This window comes from Salvelinus sp. IW2-2015, linkage group LG32 (assembly GCF_002910315.2).
Source record: "Salvelinus sp. IW2-2015 linkage group LG32, ASM291031v2, whole genome shotgun sequence".
NCBI classification, from domain to species: Eukaryota; Metazoa; Chordata; class Actinopteri; order Salmoniformes; family Salmonidae; genus Salvelinus; species Salvelinus sp. IW2-2015.
The window spans coordinates 13,565,990-13,580,319 of NC_036871.1; the positions used below are offsets into that span (position 1 = coordinate 13,565,990).

At 41.6% G+C, this 14,330-nt stretch overlaps 1 protein-coding gene across 2 annotated transcripts; it reads right to left on the minus strand.

Annotated features, from left to right (window-relative positions):
• Nucleotides 1-3,312: 3,312 nt before the first annotated feature.
• On the minus strand, nucleotides 3,313-12,770 carry bpnt2 (3'(2'), 5'-bisphosphate nucleotidase 2). 2 transcript variants are annotated; one of them, XM_023976996.2, is made up of 5 exons: nucleotides 12,066-12,770; nucleotides 9,473-9,632; nucleotides 6,902-6,997; nucleotides 6,118-6,279; nucleotides 3,313-3,772 (listed from the first exon to the last, which is right to left on the minus strand). In XM_023976996.2, exons 1-5 carry the CDS (start codon nucleotides 12,402-12,404, stop codon nucleotides 3,501-3,503), a joined length of 1,029 nt encoding a protein of 342 aa, XP_023832764.1. In that variant the 5' UTR covers nucleotides 12,405-12,770; the 3' UTR covers nucleotides 3,313-3,500. The 2 variants fall into 2 exon arrangements, with proteins under 2 accessions (XP_023832764.1, XP_023832765.1); XM_023976997.2 differs by lacking the exon at nucleotides 6,902-6,997.
• Between the last annotated feature and the right edge of the window lie 1,560 nt (nucleotides 12,771-14,330).

The window sequence follows — 14,330 nt, forward strand, 5'->3', positions numbered from 1 at the left end:
CAGAGGACATGGAGTCTGAGCTTCATAAACATGTCAAGGACCAGTTTCATGGGCTTAGTAGCCTCAAATGCAGAGAACTTGCCTATGAATTGTTTGCCTGACAAATCAAACTGAATTATTCCGCTGCTCTATGTTCGCTACATACGTCAGTCTGAGACTGCCATCGCTGAAGTTGTGGTGACGTCAAAATGAGGGGTGTTGTACAAAGCAAAGTCATCAGCGATTGGATCATCTCTAACTAATCAGCATATCAAAGCCAATGAGACATTTTCAAAACATCACTTTACCCACGTGTGTTCTGCTCTGGGCCCCAACTCATCGGTTGCTGGGACAAATCAGAACGGTTAGAATGTGTTAACGTTCTAGAAGTGTTTTTCTGTTACATTTAAGTGCCGAAAACGCTGTTATCAAGGTAATTTCCTTCGTAGGTGACGTCAGAATGTGGGAGAAGTCGGAGCTCAGGGATGATAATAGTTTCCCACTAGTAATTTCGAGTTGGAGGGGCGTTCAAGTGGATTTTCCCAGTCTTATGTGGTAAATACCACTTTCAACTTGGTTATGAACGCAGCMTAATAAAGGGGAAACTAATCTCATCATGTTCAGCAGGCCAAACCATTGTGTATGTGCCCAGTCTAACAGCCTAATTGTTCTATTTCTAGGGATACACAACATCCTGAAATATATGCAGATATCTTGATTAAAGAATACTATATTTCCCATGACGTAGTGATGCTGAATGTTWAAAAAAAAATCTCAACATACCCCACTGTCCACTACACAAAAGTAATATTGAATTGTGTTTGGTTGACAAAGCAACCAAATATCAACATTTAAAAGAGATTATCTTCTCCTTGGATAGTTCCATCTGTACAACTGAATTAGTCTGGGTTTAATTCCAGTTTGGCTACAWATGAATAATTGATATGTTSTATTTAGATCTTAATCTCAACCAAAAAKGAAAGTTAAAGAATAGGACTAAATTGAATCAGACCAAACTTTAAATGCACTTGATATAAAGTTTGATTCAAGGCCTATTCTTTATCTTCGATTTTTCGTTGATGGAGATGTGCATCCAACTAATTATTAACTTGTAGATTACATTTGAAATCAACCAACGTTTAAAACCCCTGGCCTATACCTATTGTCTACTTTTATCTGAATCCTGAGTTGAATAGAAACAATAGCYGGTTACATTCCATTTACTCTGTTAAACCTACCCTTTCAAATGACATCRATGAATCTATTTTGTTTTTAARTGGAGATCTCTCAAATCCTTTGCGCGATAGCACATTGGTAATAGTCAGACAGTGGCATATACTGTATCAAAGCTAAGCAGGGCTTAGTTAAAACCCTGGATGGGAGACCAACAGGATTGCTGTAGATCAGGGCTGTCAAACTCATTCCACGGAGGGCCGAGTGTCTGCGGGTTTTAGTTTTTTCCTTTCAATTAAAACCTAGATAACCAGGTGAGGGGAGTTCCTTACTAATTAGTGACCTTAATTMATTAATCAGGTACAAGGGTGGAGCAAAAACCCACAGACACTCGGGCCCTCCGTGGAATGAGTTTGACACGTGCTGTAGATAGATCAATTCTCCAGAGGGAGGTTTTGCCCAGCCTTTAGTTGTTTTTTTTGATAGTGGATATAATGTTGAAGATCTGACRTTGTTTCAAACGTACAAAWTTGTCTGTTGAAAACTGGTAACCACGATGACATTATCCTGTGGTTGACATTTCACCCGCAAAACAACACTGAAACATTGGTTCAACCAGTTTGTGCCCAGTGGGTAGTCTGTGCCTCATAAGTCAGGGGTGCTGGAAGGTAGGACTTGGCTGGTGGATAACTGTTTGGGTCACTCAGGATTTTAGTTGTACCGTGGTACGTCGTGCCTTTGTGTGCCTATAGCGGGTCATGATGACACCTGTTACTTGAATACAGAGTTCAATCTCCGACAACAAATCGATGTCAAACAATAGATGGACTCCAGTACACTCAAGAAAACTCAGCTAAACCAATTTCGTCCCGCCGAACAGAATGGCCATGCAAATGTCTCCCTCTTCTGGTAAAATATACGTTGTACTGTATTTTGGACTTTTTGAATCTACCTTCATGGGTTATGTACAGTGAACAGACTTGATCTTTTAGGATTCCACCTTACTTCGAGTGGAACTATGAAAGACCTGGTTGGAGCATTCTGCTTATTATTTTGTTGTAATCTCTTCAAAGATACATTATCTTTTGAAAACATGACAAGTGCTTATAGAAACGGGTTAAATTAATGGATAGGGACAGCTTTGAACCTGTAATTCTCAACAGTGCAACATACGTCAAACAGAAATGAAAGGATCTAGATCACGTATGAAGCAGTCATAACCCAGTCACTGATGTCATGCACACCACCATTTAATTTAAAACACAAGAGGGGAGTTTGAGAGACACAGCTACATTACAGCTATATGCACAGGCTTAGCAATCACATCCAGTTCAGACACACAACATATGCACATACTGCACAAAAATAGTCCTTTCGAGAAAGCACAGTTGGACAATACAGTTAGTATTCACAGTGTTAGCGAAGGGATATCCATGTATGAATGGTCTATTCTGAATGTCAAGATACAGTAGGGGGGTTCTGTTGACAATCTAAATCATTACCAAAGATCTCCAATATATTGTTGCTAAATTAGCATGTTTAGCTAATAAGTATTTCCACTTAACATACCTACAAAAGCATGGTTTCTAGTAGACTAGACTTTCTTACAAATGCATTGACTAAATAAGCCACATATGGATTTAACACACTGTATAGCCTTTTTCCAAAAGGTGGAGGCGAAGGAGACTGCGATACAAAGTGAACTCTGACGATATTCATGAAAAAATAAGTAAACTGTACCTTCACATGCATACAGAACAATCAAATGAATGTGAATCTGAAGGAAGTACCATGCATTAAAGGACAAATCCACTCAAACAATCTTTTAGTATTTTTTCCATTAGTCCACTGTACAATCCCRAAATGTCTTGCATGTCAGCAGTTAAGTTTTCCAAGATGTAGGATTTTCACGTTGGGACAGTATCAAGCGGACTACTTAGAAAAATAAAGAAAATGTTTGTTTTTTTAAAAGGAAAGATCCACTCAAACTACCATTTCAATAATCAAACTCGATTCGCATTGCAGCAGCCAAAACCCCGCAGGTGTTAAACTATAGTTAAACAATTTATCCCCTCAAACGGTTAACCTATCTAGCATAACAAACATTAAAAAATGGTGAAAGGAGTTTGAAGGAAACTGGCGGGCTTTGTAATATATTGCATTATTGTCTTGTCCCAGATCGTGTTGTCCTCTCATCTGTGCTTGTTAGGTCTTCAAGGCTTATGGTCGGTCATCTTGTCCATTTGTCTCTGATCATCTGTGTGTGTGTGTGTGTGTGTGTGTGTGTGCGCGTGTGTGTGTATATATGGCTGTGTGTGTGTGTAAATATCTGTGTGTGTGTGTGTTCCTCAGTGTTTGTCAGAGGAGTCCCATGCCGGCAATTTGGCCACCAGGTCTTGGTGGTCCACCTTGACGCTGGCCAGCAGACCCTCCCTGTTGCCCGCGGCCCCCGAGTAGTCTATCTCCTCGCCCTTCAGCGTAGTCATGTGACCTCCTAGGGCCGTAAGCAGGGCGTTGCCGGCGCAGATGTCCCACTTCTTGATGAAGGTGACGTGGATGTACACGTCAGCCTTCTCAATGTCCTCATCAAGGGGGTCCAGCAGAGCCAACACCTTATAGCCTGGGATCAATGGAAAATACAACAGCAATAACTGCAAACCATAGTAATAATGAGCTATATAAACACAGCAAAAAAAGAAACAGCCCTTTTTCAGGACCTTGTCTTTCAAAGATAATTCGTAAAAATCCAAATAACTTCACAGATCTTCATCGTAAAGGGTTTAAACACTGTTTCCCATGCTTGTTCGATGGACCATAAACAATTAATGAACATGCAACTGGAATGGTCGTTAAGTCTAACAGCTTACAGACGGTGGGCAATTAAGGTCAGTGGCAGACCACGTGTGGCAGACCACGTGTAACAACACCTGTACAAGATCGGTACATCTGAACATCACACCTGCGGGACAGGTACAGGATGGCAACAACTGCCCGAGTTACACCAGGAACCTCCATCAGTGCTCAGACTGTCCGCAATAGGCTGAGAGAGGCTGTACTGGGGGCTTGTAGGCCTGTTGTAAGGCAGGTCCTCACCAGACATCACCGGCAACAACATCGCCTACGGGCACAAACCCACYGTCGTTGGACCAGACAGGACTGGCAAAAAGTGCGCTTCACTGACGAGTCGCTGTTTTGTCTCACATGGGGTGATGGTCGGATTTGCGTTTATCATCGAAGGAATGAGCGTTACACCAARGCCTGTACTCTGGWGCGGGATCGATGTGGAGGGTCCGTCGTGGTCTGGGTCGGTGTGTCATAGCATCACCGGACTGAGATTGCCTGCAATGACAACAATCTCAACGCTGTGCGTTACAGGGAAGACATCCTCTTCCCTCGTGTGGTACCCTTCCTGCAGACTCATCCTGACATGACCCTCCAGCATGACAATGCCACCAGCCATAATGCTCGTTCTGTGCGTGATTTCCTGCAAGACAGGAATGTCAGTGTTCTGCCATGGCCAGCGAAGAGCCCGGATCTCAATCCCATTGAGCACGCCTGGGACCTGTTGGATCGGAGGGTGATTCCCACCAGAAATGTCCAGGAACTTGCAGATTCCTTGGGSTAACATCTCACAACAAGAACTGGCAAATCTGGTGCAGTCCATGAGGAGATGCACTGCAGTACTTAATGCAGCTGGTGGCCACACCAGATACTGACCGTTACTTTTGATTTTGACCCCCCCACCCCTTTGTTCAGGGACACATTATTCAATTTTTGTTAGTCACATGTCTGTGGAACTTATTCAGTTTATGTCTCAGTTGTTGAATCTTATGTTCATACAAATATTTACACATGTTAAGTTTGCTGAAAATAAATGCAGTTGACAGTGACATTTCTTTTTTTGCTGAGTTTACATACCTGAAGTCATTTTATTCCAAAATTACATAACACTTGAAACCAATGTTCCCTCAAACTTTTTGCGAGTAAGTAGCAAATTCTTGGTCTTGTGAGTAGAATTTTGTGCAACTTCTGGAACGCGTTTACAGTGAACACTAAGTTTTAGACAGTAGCCAATAGGCTATTGCGGCTATCTGAGCATAATGTAGGCCAACCAACAAAACCAATTGAGCAAATCAGATAACACTTTTCAATGGAAATACATTTTAAATGTACATGATATAGCCTACAGTAGCCTATATGTGGTGTTCAATGCAGGCCTACATTGCATGAGACTTTTAAACACGATTTTACATTAATTCATGTTTTCTTTTACTTGGTCTAATACCATGGGCCAAATAGATGACAAAATTGCATGGTACTGTGTTGCAAGAAACCCCTTTAACAAAATACAATTATTATTACCATATAGAGAATTAGACAATGTAGACTACCCCTCCGCCTATTGGCTTATTTGCATATTCAAGCCGGTCTCAAAATACAACACTGCCCCTTTAATTAAGCTTGACTGGCTTTTCAAAAAGACCGCTTGAAATGTAGCCTACATGTTTTGTGCTCTTGTAGGAAGCAGTAACTCCCCATTGCTGACCTATACTGATCTGTAACAGGGCTAATAACTCACTAACTAGCAAAGAATATCAACAAATGTTGGATCTGCCTATAACAAAATCAGACTCAATCTTGCAAAGTTAGATTTGTTTTGGTTTGTTGCATTGAAAAGGGGCTGATATAATGCCGATATGATCACAGAAAAAACGTTGATCCATATAGTGCAAATGAATGGGGTGAACTCAGTGAAGTTKMATGTCTTTCGTCTGCGCGGCAGYCCTGGAGGAGGTGCGCGGTCGCACACAACTTAAGAGGGAACATTGCATGAAACTAACATCCGCAGAAATACGTATGCCTCTCAAAATGTTAAGTAATGACTAATCATAGGTTGCATCCAATCATAGGCGATAGACTACTACCATAACAAATGTGGGTGAACGCTTACACACAGCGCCGTACCTGCGCCCCCTGCTGGGAGAATAACTGTAGTGTTGCCGAAGGCCTCCTCGATGAARCCCTTCACCTTCCCGGCGTGCGACCGGGACACGATGACCTTGGGGGGGTTCATGTTGTAGGTGGTGCGAGGCTTCATGTTAGACCCATGACCAACCAAGGCCCAAGCTGTGGACAGGAACATATGCTTTAAATAGCTGAAGATGGACTTTTAGTTCTACACCAACAGGACTGGTTACAGTTATGTAATATAGAATGCAAGAAACAGATATAACTGTCAGGAAAGAAACGCCTGTGGGTAGAGGCTAGGCCATGACTTATTTCGGCTGTGACAATAAAGATGAATTGAAATAATTTTCTTTGGGCATGGACTGGACACTGCAAGTCAACACAAACCCACACTCTCCTGACAGTGGGTTGGCACATCCACCGTCTCGCCATTCAATGGACCCAATGCAGCCGTTCACAATCCCCAATGAAGCCACCTTATAGTGAGCTCCCCTCCCGGGTGAATTCTCAAAGGAGTGACTTAGCCCCTGCTGTCACCAGTCCACTGACTGGTATATCTTACAGTAGAACAGTGTTGCTCTGTCCTGAAGCCAAATTATGTCTCTCCCCCTTCTCTCCAAAGCTTGAACTCGTTCACTCCCCTAACAGATTTAAAAGCATTAGATTGGTGTAGAAAATATGGTGAGCATTTTGTCTACTCAAAAAATCCCATGCTTTAAACCATTGAGGGAGTGTCACACGTACACACCGTGTATACAATCGGTGACAGTGAAAAACCCACCTGTGTATCCTGTGAAAGGTTTGTGGATCACGCCTATGACAGGTTTCCCGTCCACGGCCACACACACCATGGTCGTGACATACTTGAGCAGGTTCTCTGACAATAGGAGAAAGAAAACAATGGGCTCATTGAAACAGGATACAGCTTAGGAAACAGGACACTGCTAAGACAACTACTCTGTAGCTGAGTATAGGTAGCCCCCWCCGTCTCATTTCAATCACCCACACAAAGAGGAGTGGAGCTCAAACTTAAGCTGTGTCTAAATAGTATTATTTATTTTAATCCATCTTGTCTTACAGTATATATCTGTCCTAAAGTACATTGCCTTCAGAAAGTATTCACACCCCTAGAATTTTTCCACATTTTGTTGTGTTACAAAGTGGGATTAAAATAGATTTGTCATTTTCTGTCAACGATCTACACAAACACGAATATATCCCATGGGGCTCAGTTGTTAGAGCATGACTCCTGCAACTCCAGGGTTGTGKGTTCGATTCCCACGGGGGACCAGTATGGACAGAAAGTATGAAGATGTATGCACTCTACTGTAAGTAGCGCTGGATAAGAGCGTCTGCTACGTGACTAAAATCTAAATGTATCTTGATTAGATAAGTATTCAACCCTCTGAGACAATACATGTTGCGATTACAGCTGTAAGTCTAAGGGCTTTGCACACCTGGATTGTACAATATTTGCTGATTATTCTTTAAATTCGTCAAGCTCTGACAAATTGGTTGTTGATCATTGCTAGACAGCCATTTTCATTTTCAAGTCTTGCCATAGATTTTCAAGCCAATTTAAGTCTAAACTTTAACTAGGCCACTCAGGAACATTCCATGTTGTGTTGGTAAGTAACTCCAGTGTATATTTGGCCTTATGTTTTAGGTTATTGTACTGCTGAAAGGTGAATGTGTCTTCCAGTGTCTGTTGGAATGCAGATAACAGGTTTTCTAGTATTTTGCCTGTGCTTAAATCTATTCCATTTATTTTTATCCCAAAAACGCCATAGTCCTTGCCAATAAAAAGCATACCCATAACATGATGCAGCCACCACCATACTTGAAAATATGAAGAGTGGTACTCCGTGATGGTGTTGGACTTGCCCCAAACATAACATTTGTATTCAGGACAAAAAAGTTAACATTTTTTGCCACATTTTTTACAGTATTACTTTAGTGCCTTATTTCAAACAGGACGCATGTTTTTGAATAGTTTAATTCTGTACAGACTTCCTTCTTTTCACTGTCATTTAGGTTAGTATTTTGGATCTATGTTAATGTTGTTGATCCATCCTCAGTTCTCCAATCACAGCCGTTAAACTTAACTGTTTTAAAGTCACCATTGGCCTCATGGTGAAATTCATGAGCAGTTTCCTTCCTCTCTGGCAACTGAGTTAGGAAGGACATCTGTATCTTTGTAGTGACTGGGTGTATTGATACACCATCCAAAGTGTAATTAATAACTTCACCATGCTCAAAGGGATATTCAATGTCCGCTTCTGTTTTTAAACTATCTACCAAAAGGTGCCCTTTGCGAACCATCGGAAAACCTCCCTGGACTTTGTGGTTGACTCTGCTTGAGATTCACTGCTCGACTGAGGGACCTTACAGATAATTGTATGTGGGTTACAGGGAAGGGGTAGTCATTTAAAAAATCATGGTAAACACTATTACACAGAGTGAGTCTATGCAACTTGTGAAGCACATTTTTACTCCTGAACTTATTTAGCCTTGCCATAAAAAGGGGTTGAATACTTATTGACTCAAGACATTTAAATTGTTCATGTTGTATTCATTTGTAAACACTTCTAAAAACACAATTACACTTTGACGTTATGGGGTATTGCATGTAGATCAGTAACACAAMATCTYAATTTAATCTATTTTAAATTCAGGCTGTAACAATAAAATGTGGAAAAAGTCAAGGGGAGTGAATACATTCTGAAGGCASTGTATTTCTTATCTTGACAATGGCTAACATTGACATGGTATAACGGGACTGGTGAAAGTAACCCATCTGTTGGCCTCCTATTGCTTTGGCACATCTACAGTAGGGCTCCATTTTGACATGGCATCTAGCGGGAAAGCTTAGTATAAGTCTGAACATTAATATAATCAAATCATTGAGAAGGTTCGGCATTGGCCAAACCAGTGTATACATGTGTGGTTTCGGCGCAGGTTTATGGGTTTGGCCGACGAAAGAAAAGGACTAGGGTGGACCATCTTAGGGTAGGTTTCAAGTTCTGGTTAGGATGAAGATTTGATGGCTTGTAATGCCAGTAGGTACGTTTGAGATACAAGTTATGATAGGAGGTTGTTCTAGGATGTTGTGGTWTTTAGTCAGGTCACGTACAACAAAGGAAAAGGAATAAGGACTTGGKCCGCCCCATGCCACCAAACAATAAGGTGAAACAAGCTACTGAAAAAGGGAGTGGAATGGTGATTATCAGAGCGAGTTCAGGTACGGTAAGTTGGCAAGAGTTGGGCGTGTCCAGAGGGTAAATAGAGAATTTGTGAGGTGGCATAACCCTTCACAACACCGACCATAGTGGGTTGCTACATGACACCATACCTGTATACTCCTGAGTGGCATCCAGTGGGTCTATCCAGATGGTGATACTGTCAGCGGGCACATCCCTGCCCCCCTCCACRCTTTTTAGGATGTCAGCAGGGATGTCTCTGTTCCACACCCCCAGCTCATTGTTGGTCTCATCATGCTCTTCAGAGTTCACCTACAAAGGGACAGAACACACTTAAACATCAGCGTGTAAAACTCATTATCAATACTATGAAGACTAAGGCTGTTCTGTTTAACACGTGGTTATGTTAGAAGTGATGCCAACATGAGAGACCAATGCCTATTATGGTGATTGACACTGAACAATACAGGGTGTGCTTTACATTGCAAACTCTCTGGAGCATAGACAATGGAACTACAATAAGTCATGGTATGTGTTAGTWATACACCTTTCAAACCAATATGTTTTTCCACCAACTTAAAAAWATATAAAAGTTAAYCTTTATCTACTATTTATTTWAATTCTTATTTACAATGACGGCCTACCAGGGAACAGTGGGTTAACTGCCTTGTTCAGGGGCAGAAYGACAGATTTTTAACCTTGTCAGCTCTGGGATTCGATCCATCAACCTTTCGGTTACTGGCCCAACCACTAGGCTACCTGCCGCCCAAAGGATCCTACCAACTCTTTGCCGACTTTTCTTTATACATGAAAGGTATTGTTGGCGAAAAGCCTCTAATTATATTTCCGCTAAACAACCTAATTATGATTGCAGTAAAGTTCTGCCTACGGCTTAGTATAAAATGTAGCCGTAATGCAAAGGTGGCATTGGCACACACTACACTCTTGATGGTTGCTAGGCMGCGCCCGTTACTACTATCCTCCTGCTAGTTCTTAACTTTGCGAAGCATGTCACTTCACCAATCTCTTTGCATAGCCCACCATATGCATTGTTTTCTTTACCACAACTGGACGGATTTATAAAGAATAACTGTGGGAATAAATATTACTGAATGATACAAATATTGGAATAAAGTAGGCTAATGCCATGGAAGGCATCAAATTGTTGCTTACTGAAAYTCCCAGTCATCCAATTGTTATAAACACATTTGAAGCAATAGCCTGCCCGCGTGTTCAACTATTACAGCACCGTTTCGCGCTGCTTTGAGACAAGYGTGGGGACTCGTTTTGATAAATCAATCAATGTCAGAATGTTTTTTCCCCCCACTGAATCTCCGTTTGTACATTGGTTAGGCTACAATTAGGCYGTAGAAATSTTASCTGTAGAAATATTGCTTCAAATGTATTACAACAATCTGATTACTTTTGGAGTATTTAGTGACATATGCAGGCTGCATCACATCCGGCCGTGATTGGGAATCCCATAGGGAGGCGCACAATCGGCCCAGTGTCGTCCGGGTTTGGTCTGGGTAGGCAGTCATTGTAAATAAGAATTTGTTCTTAACTGACTTGCCTAGTTAAATAAAAATGTAATACAAATAAAAATGTTAACTGTTGAAAAAAGTTGGGGCCGATACACTGAAAAACTGCTTCTATCTCAAGGTCATCAGACTGAAATAGCCATCATTAGCCAGCCTCCACCCAGTACCCTGCCCTGAACTTAAGTCACAGTCACTAGCCGGCTACCATCCGGTTACTCAACCCTGCACCTTAGAGGCTGCTGCCCTATAGTCATGGAACAATGGTCACGTTAATAATGGAACACTGGTGACTTATGTACATACGTTTTTACCCGTTTCATATGTATAAACTATTCTAGTCAAGGCCTATCCTATTCAACTATTGCTGCACATATACTATTCTATTTATTCTTCAGATATACTACATATTCTAGCCACATACTGTTCATGTTTATACATCCCATCACATACGCACATACTCCAGACTCAAACATTGCTCACSTTAAYACTTCTATATTTCTTAATTCCATTATTTTACTTTTAGATGTGTGTGTATTGCGAGATATTACTGCACTTTGGGGCTTGGAACAAAATAATTTCAYTACACCCGCAATAACTGCTACAYTTGTGTATGGAGCAATACAATTTGATTTAGCATACAGGCTGCACAGACCAGTAACATTATTCTACTCACAATATGACACTCTATTATWTAGAAAATATATTGTATTMATCTTATGTTTCTTAGGACCCGTCTAAAAATAATTAAGAATGGACTTCTTTGTGATAGTGTATATTCAATGGATCTATTCAAATAGATGCCCAGCCAAATCGGCCCACGTCTACTCCAGCTCCTAAAAACGCACGGGAGATATAAAAAGKCTTATCCCGGTAAGAATGTGGTAAAAATTGGTCTGTGTGAATTGGGCACTAAAAAACATTGACAGATGTGTTTTTTTTTTAAGTATTATATATATATATATATTTTTTTTTACAGGCAACATACCGTTAAGTCTATCTGTAAAGGGTATAAATAAACAATGTGGTACACAGCTAAGTGTGAACCTGATGACGTGGATGTCGATTAAGGCAGCCCCCCGAATCAGAGGGCTTGGGTTAAATGGCAGACACATTTCAGTTGAATGCATTCAGTTGTACAACTGACTAGGTACCCCCCTTTTCCAACTACTCATGTACTGATACACAAATATAATTTCCTCTTTACCTGTACATATGGATAAGTGTTCTTGATAAGATAATACATCTTTCGGTGAGAGTTTAAGTCCCCCTGAGTGAGCTTTTCACTAGCCCCTTCCTTCGTTTTCCCCTTGGTCTTCTCTTCTAACTTGTCCTCTTCTCTGACCCTCTTCACCTCCCGACCGCCCTGGACTGCAGCCTCCACTGACAGTGCGAGCAGGTCGCGGAGATTCACTGTTCTCTTCGACGTGAAAGCAGCTATGCGGCTGGATATAACTCCGGCATATAGGTGGTAGATCACGCCGAGTCCCAGTAAGCAAAACACGGCCACTCCAAGTGGCGATAGACGKATTCCCATAGGAGCCATCGGTTTAGTTAATCAGCTAGTTAACTAAATGTCACACACAACCACTGCCGGGGTTCGTCAATGCAAGACAATGATAATGCTTGCTAGCTAGTTTTCATTTCAAAAGTTATTTACATTTCTAGCTTATGCAGTTGGACAATTTACCTGTGTTTTTTATGGGTTGCCTAGCTAGCTTACTAGCGTTACCTGGAGTGCTATCATTGGCTGTCAAGCGAATGTAGAAAACATGACTTCTAAAGATAACATCCGCTTTCCCATATAGTTTGTTAAATAATATACCACCGGTCAGTACCTATTCCTCAAAAATTCTTGCACTACTAAGGTCAGAAGAGAAAACGAGCAGCATATGAGTAATTGTTTTGCTCCACGTACACGGTGGGCGGGGTCAGAGTTCAAGGTATCTGATTGTTTCTTTTCCGGGTCACGAATATCACATGGCCTGTTCAATTTGGGTTCACATAAAATGTTTGCGAGTATTTTACATTTTGGCCATTTAGCAGACGCTTTTATCCAGAGCGACTTTACAGTCGTTGCATTTAACTAAGGTAGGTAAGACAACCAAATATCACAGTCATTGCAAGTAAGTAACGTTACTTCCCTCCCCCCAAAAATAGTAGTTTCAGTGAAATTAGTGGTAGTAAAAGACAAGTGCGAGTGTTAGTGCAATAAATACTTTTTTTAACGAAATCATTCCATGCTTCATATATGTTGTTAATTCCAAATGATCATATACATTGTTGCATTTTATTTAACTGCGTTTACCAACCACTAGATGTCAGCAAATACTAACAGCTCTGGTCTACCCCCACCCCCCCACCCCCCTTCCTTCAGGAGGTTGAAAAAGTTTGGCATGGGCCCTCAAATCCTGAAAAGGTTCTACAGCTGTACCATTGAGAGCATATTGACTGGCTGCACCACTAATTGGTGTGCAATAGCACCGCCTCGATCGCATGGCGCTTCAGAGGGTGTCTCCTATAGGACACATCACTGTACTCTATACTCCTCTGTAAACTGGTCATCTCTGTATACCCGTCGCAAGACCCACTGGTTGATGCTTATTTATAAAACCCTCTTAGGCCTCACTTTCCCCTATCTGAGATATCTACTGCAGCCCTCATCCTCCACATACAACACCCGTTCTGCCAGTCACATTCTGTTAAAGGTCCCCAAAGCACACACATCCCTGGGTCGCTCCTCTTTTCAGTTCGCTGCAGCTAGCGACTGAACGAGCTGCAACAAACACTCAAACTGGACAGTTCATCTCATTCCCTTCATTCAAAGACTCAATCATGGACACTCTTACTGACAGTTGTGGCTGTTTTGTGTGATGTATTGTTGTCTTTACCTTCTTGCCCTTTGTGCTGTTGTCTGTGCACACATTTGATGGTTTGTACCATGTTTTGTGCTTCTACCATGTTGTGTTTCTACCATGTTTTTGTCATGTTGTGATGCTACCATGCTGTGTTGTCATGTGTTGCTGCCTTGCTATGTTGTCTTAGGTCTCTCTTTATGTAGTGTTGTGTTGTCTCTCTTGTTGTGATGTGTGTTTTGTCCTATATTTATATTGTATTTATTTACTATTTTTAATCCCAGGCCCCTGTCTCCGCAGGAGGCCTTTTGCCTTTTGGAAGGCCGTCATTATAAATAAGAATTTGTTCTTAACTGACTTGCCTAGTTCAATAAAGGTTAAATAAATAAAATTGTGCGGACAGCCCAGTACATTACTGGGGCCGAGCTCCATGCCATCCAGGACCTCTATATCAGGCGGAGTGAAAAGAAGGACCGGAAAATCGTCTACCCCAAGCACCCAAGCCATAGACTATTTTCTCTGCTGCCACACAGCAAGAGGTAACGGTGTAAGAGCTAACGGTGCAAGTCTGACACCAACAGGGTCTTGAACAGCTTCTATCCCAAAGCAATACTTTA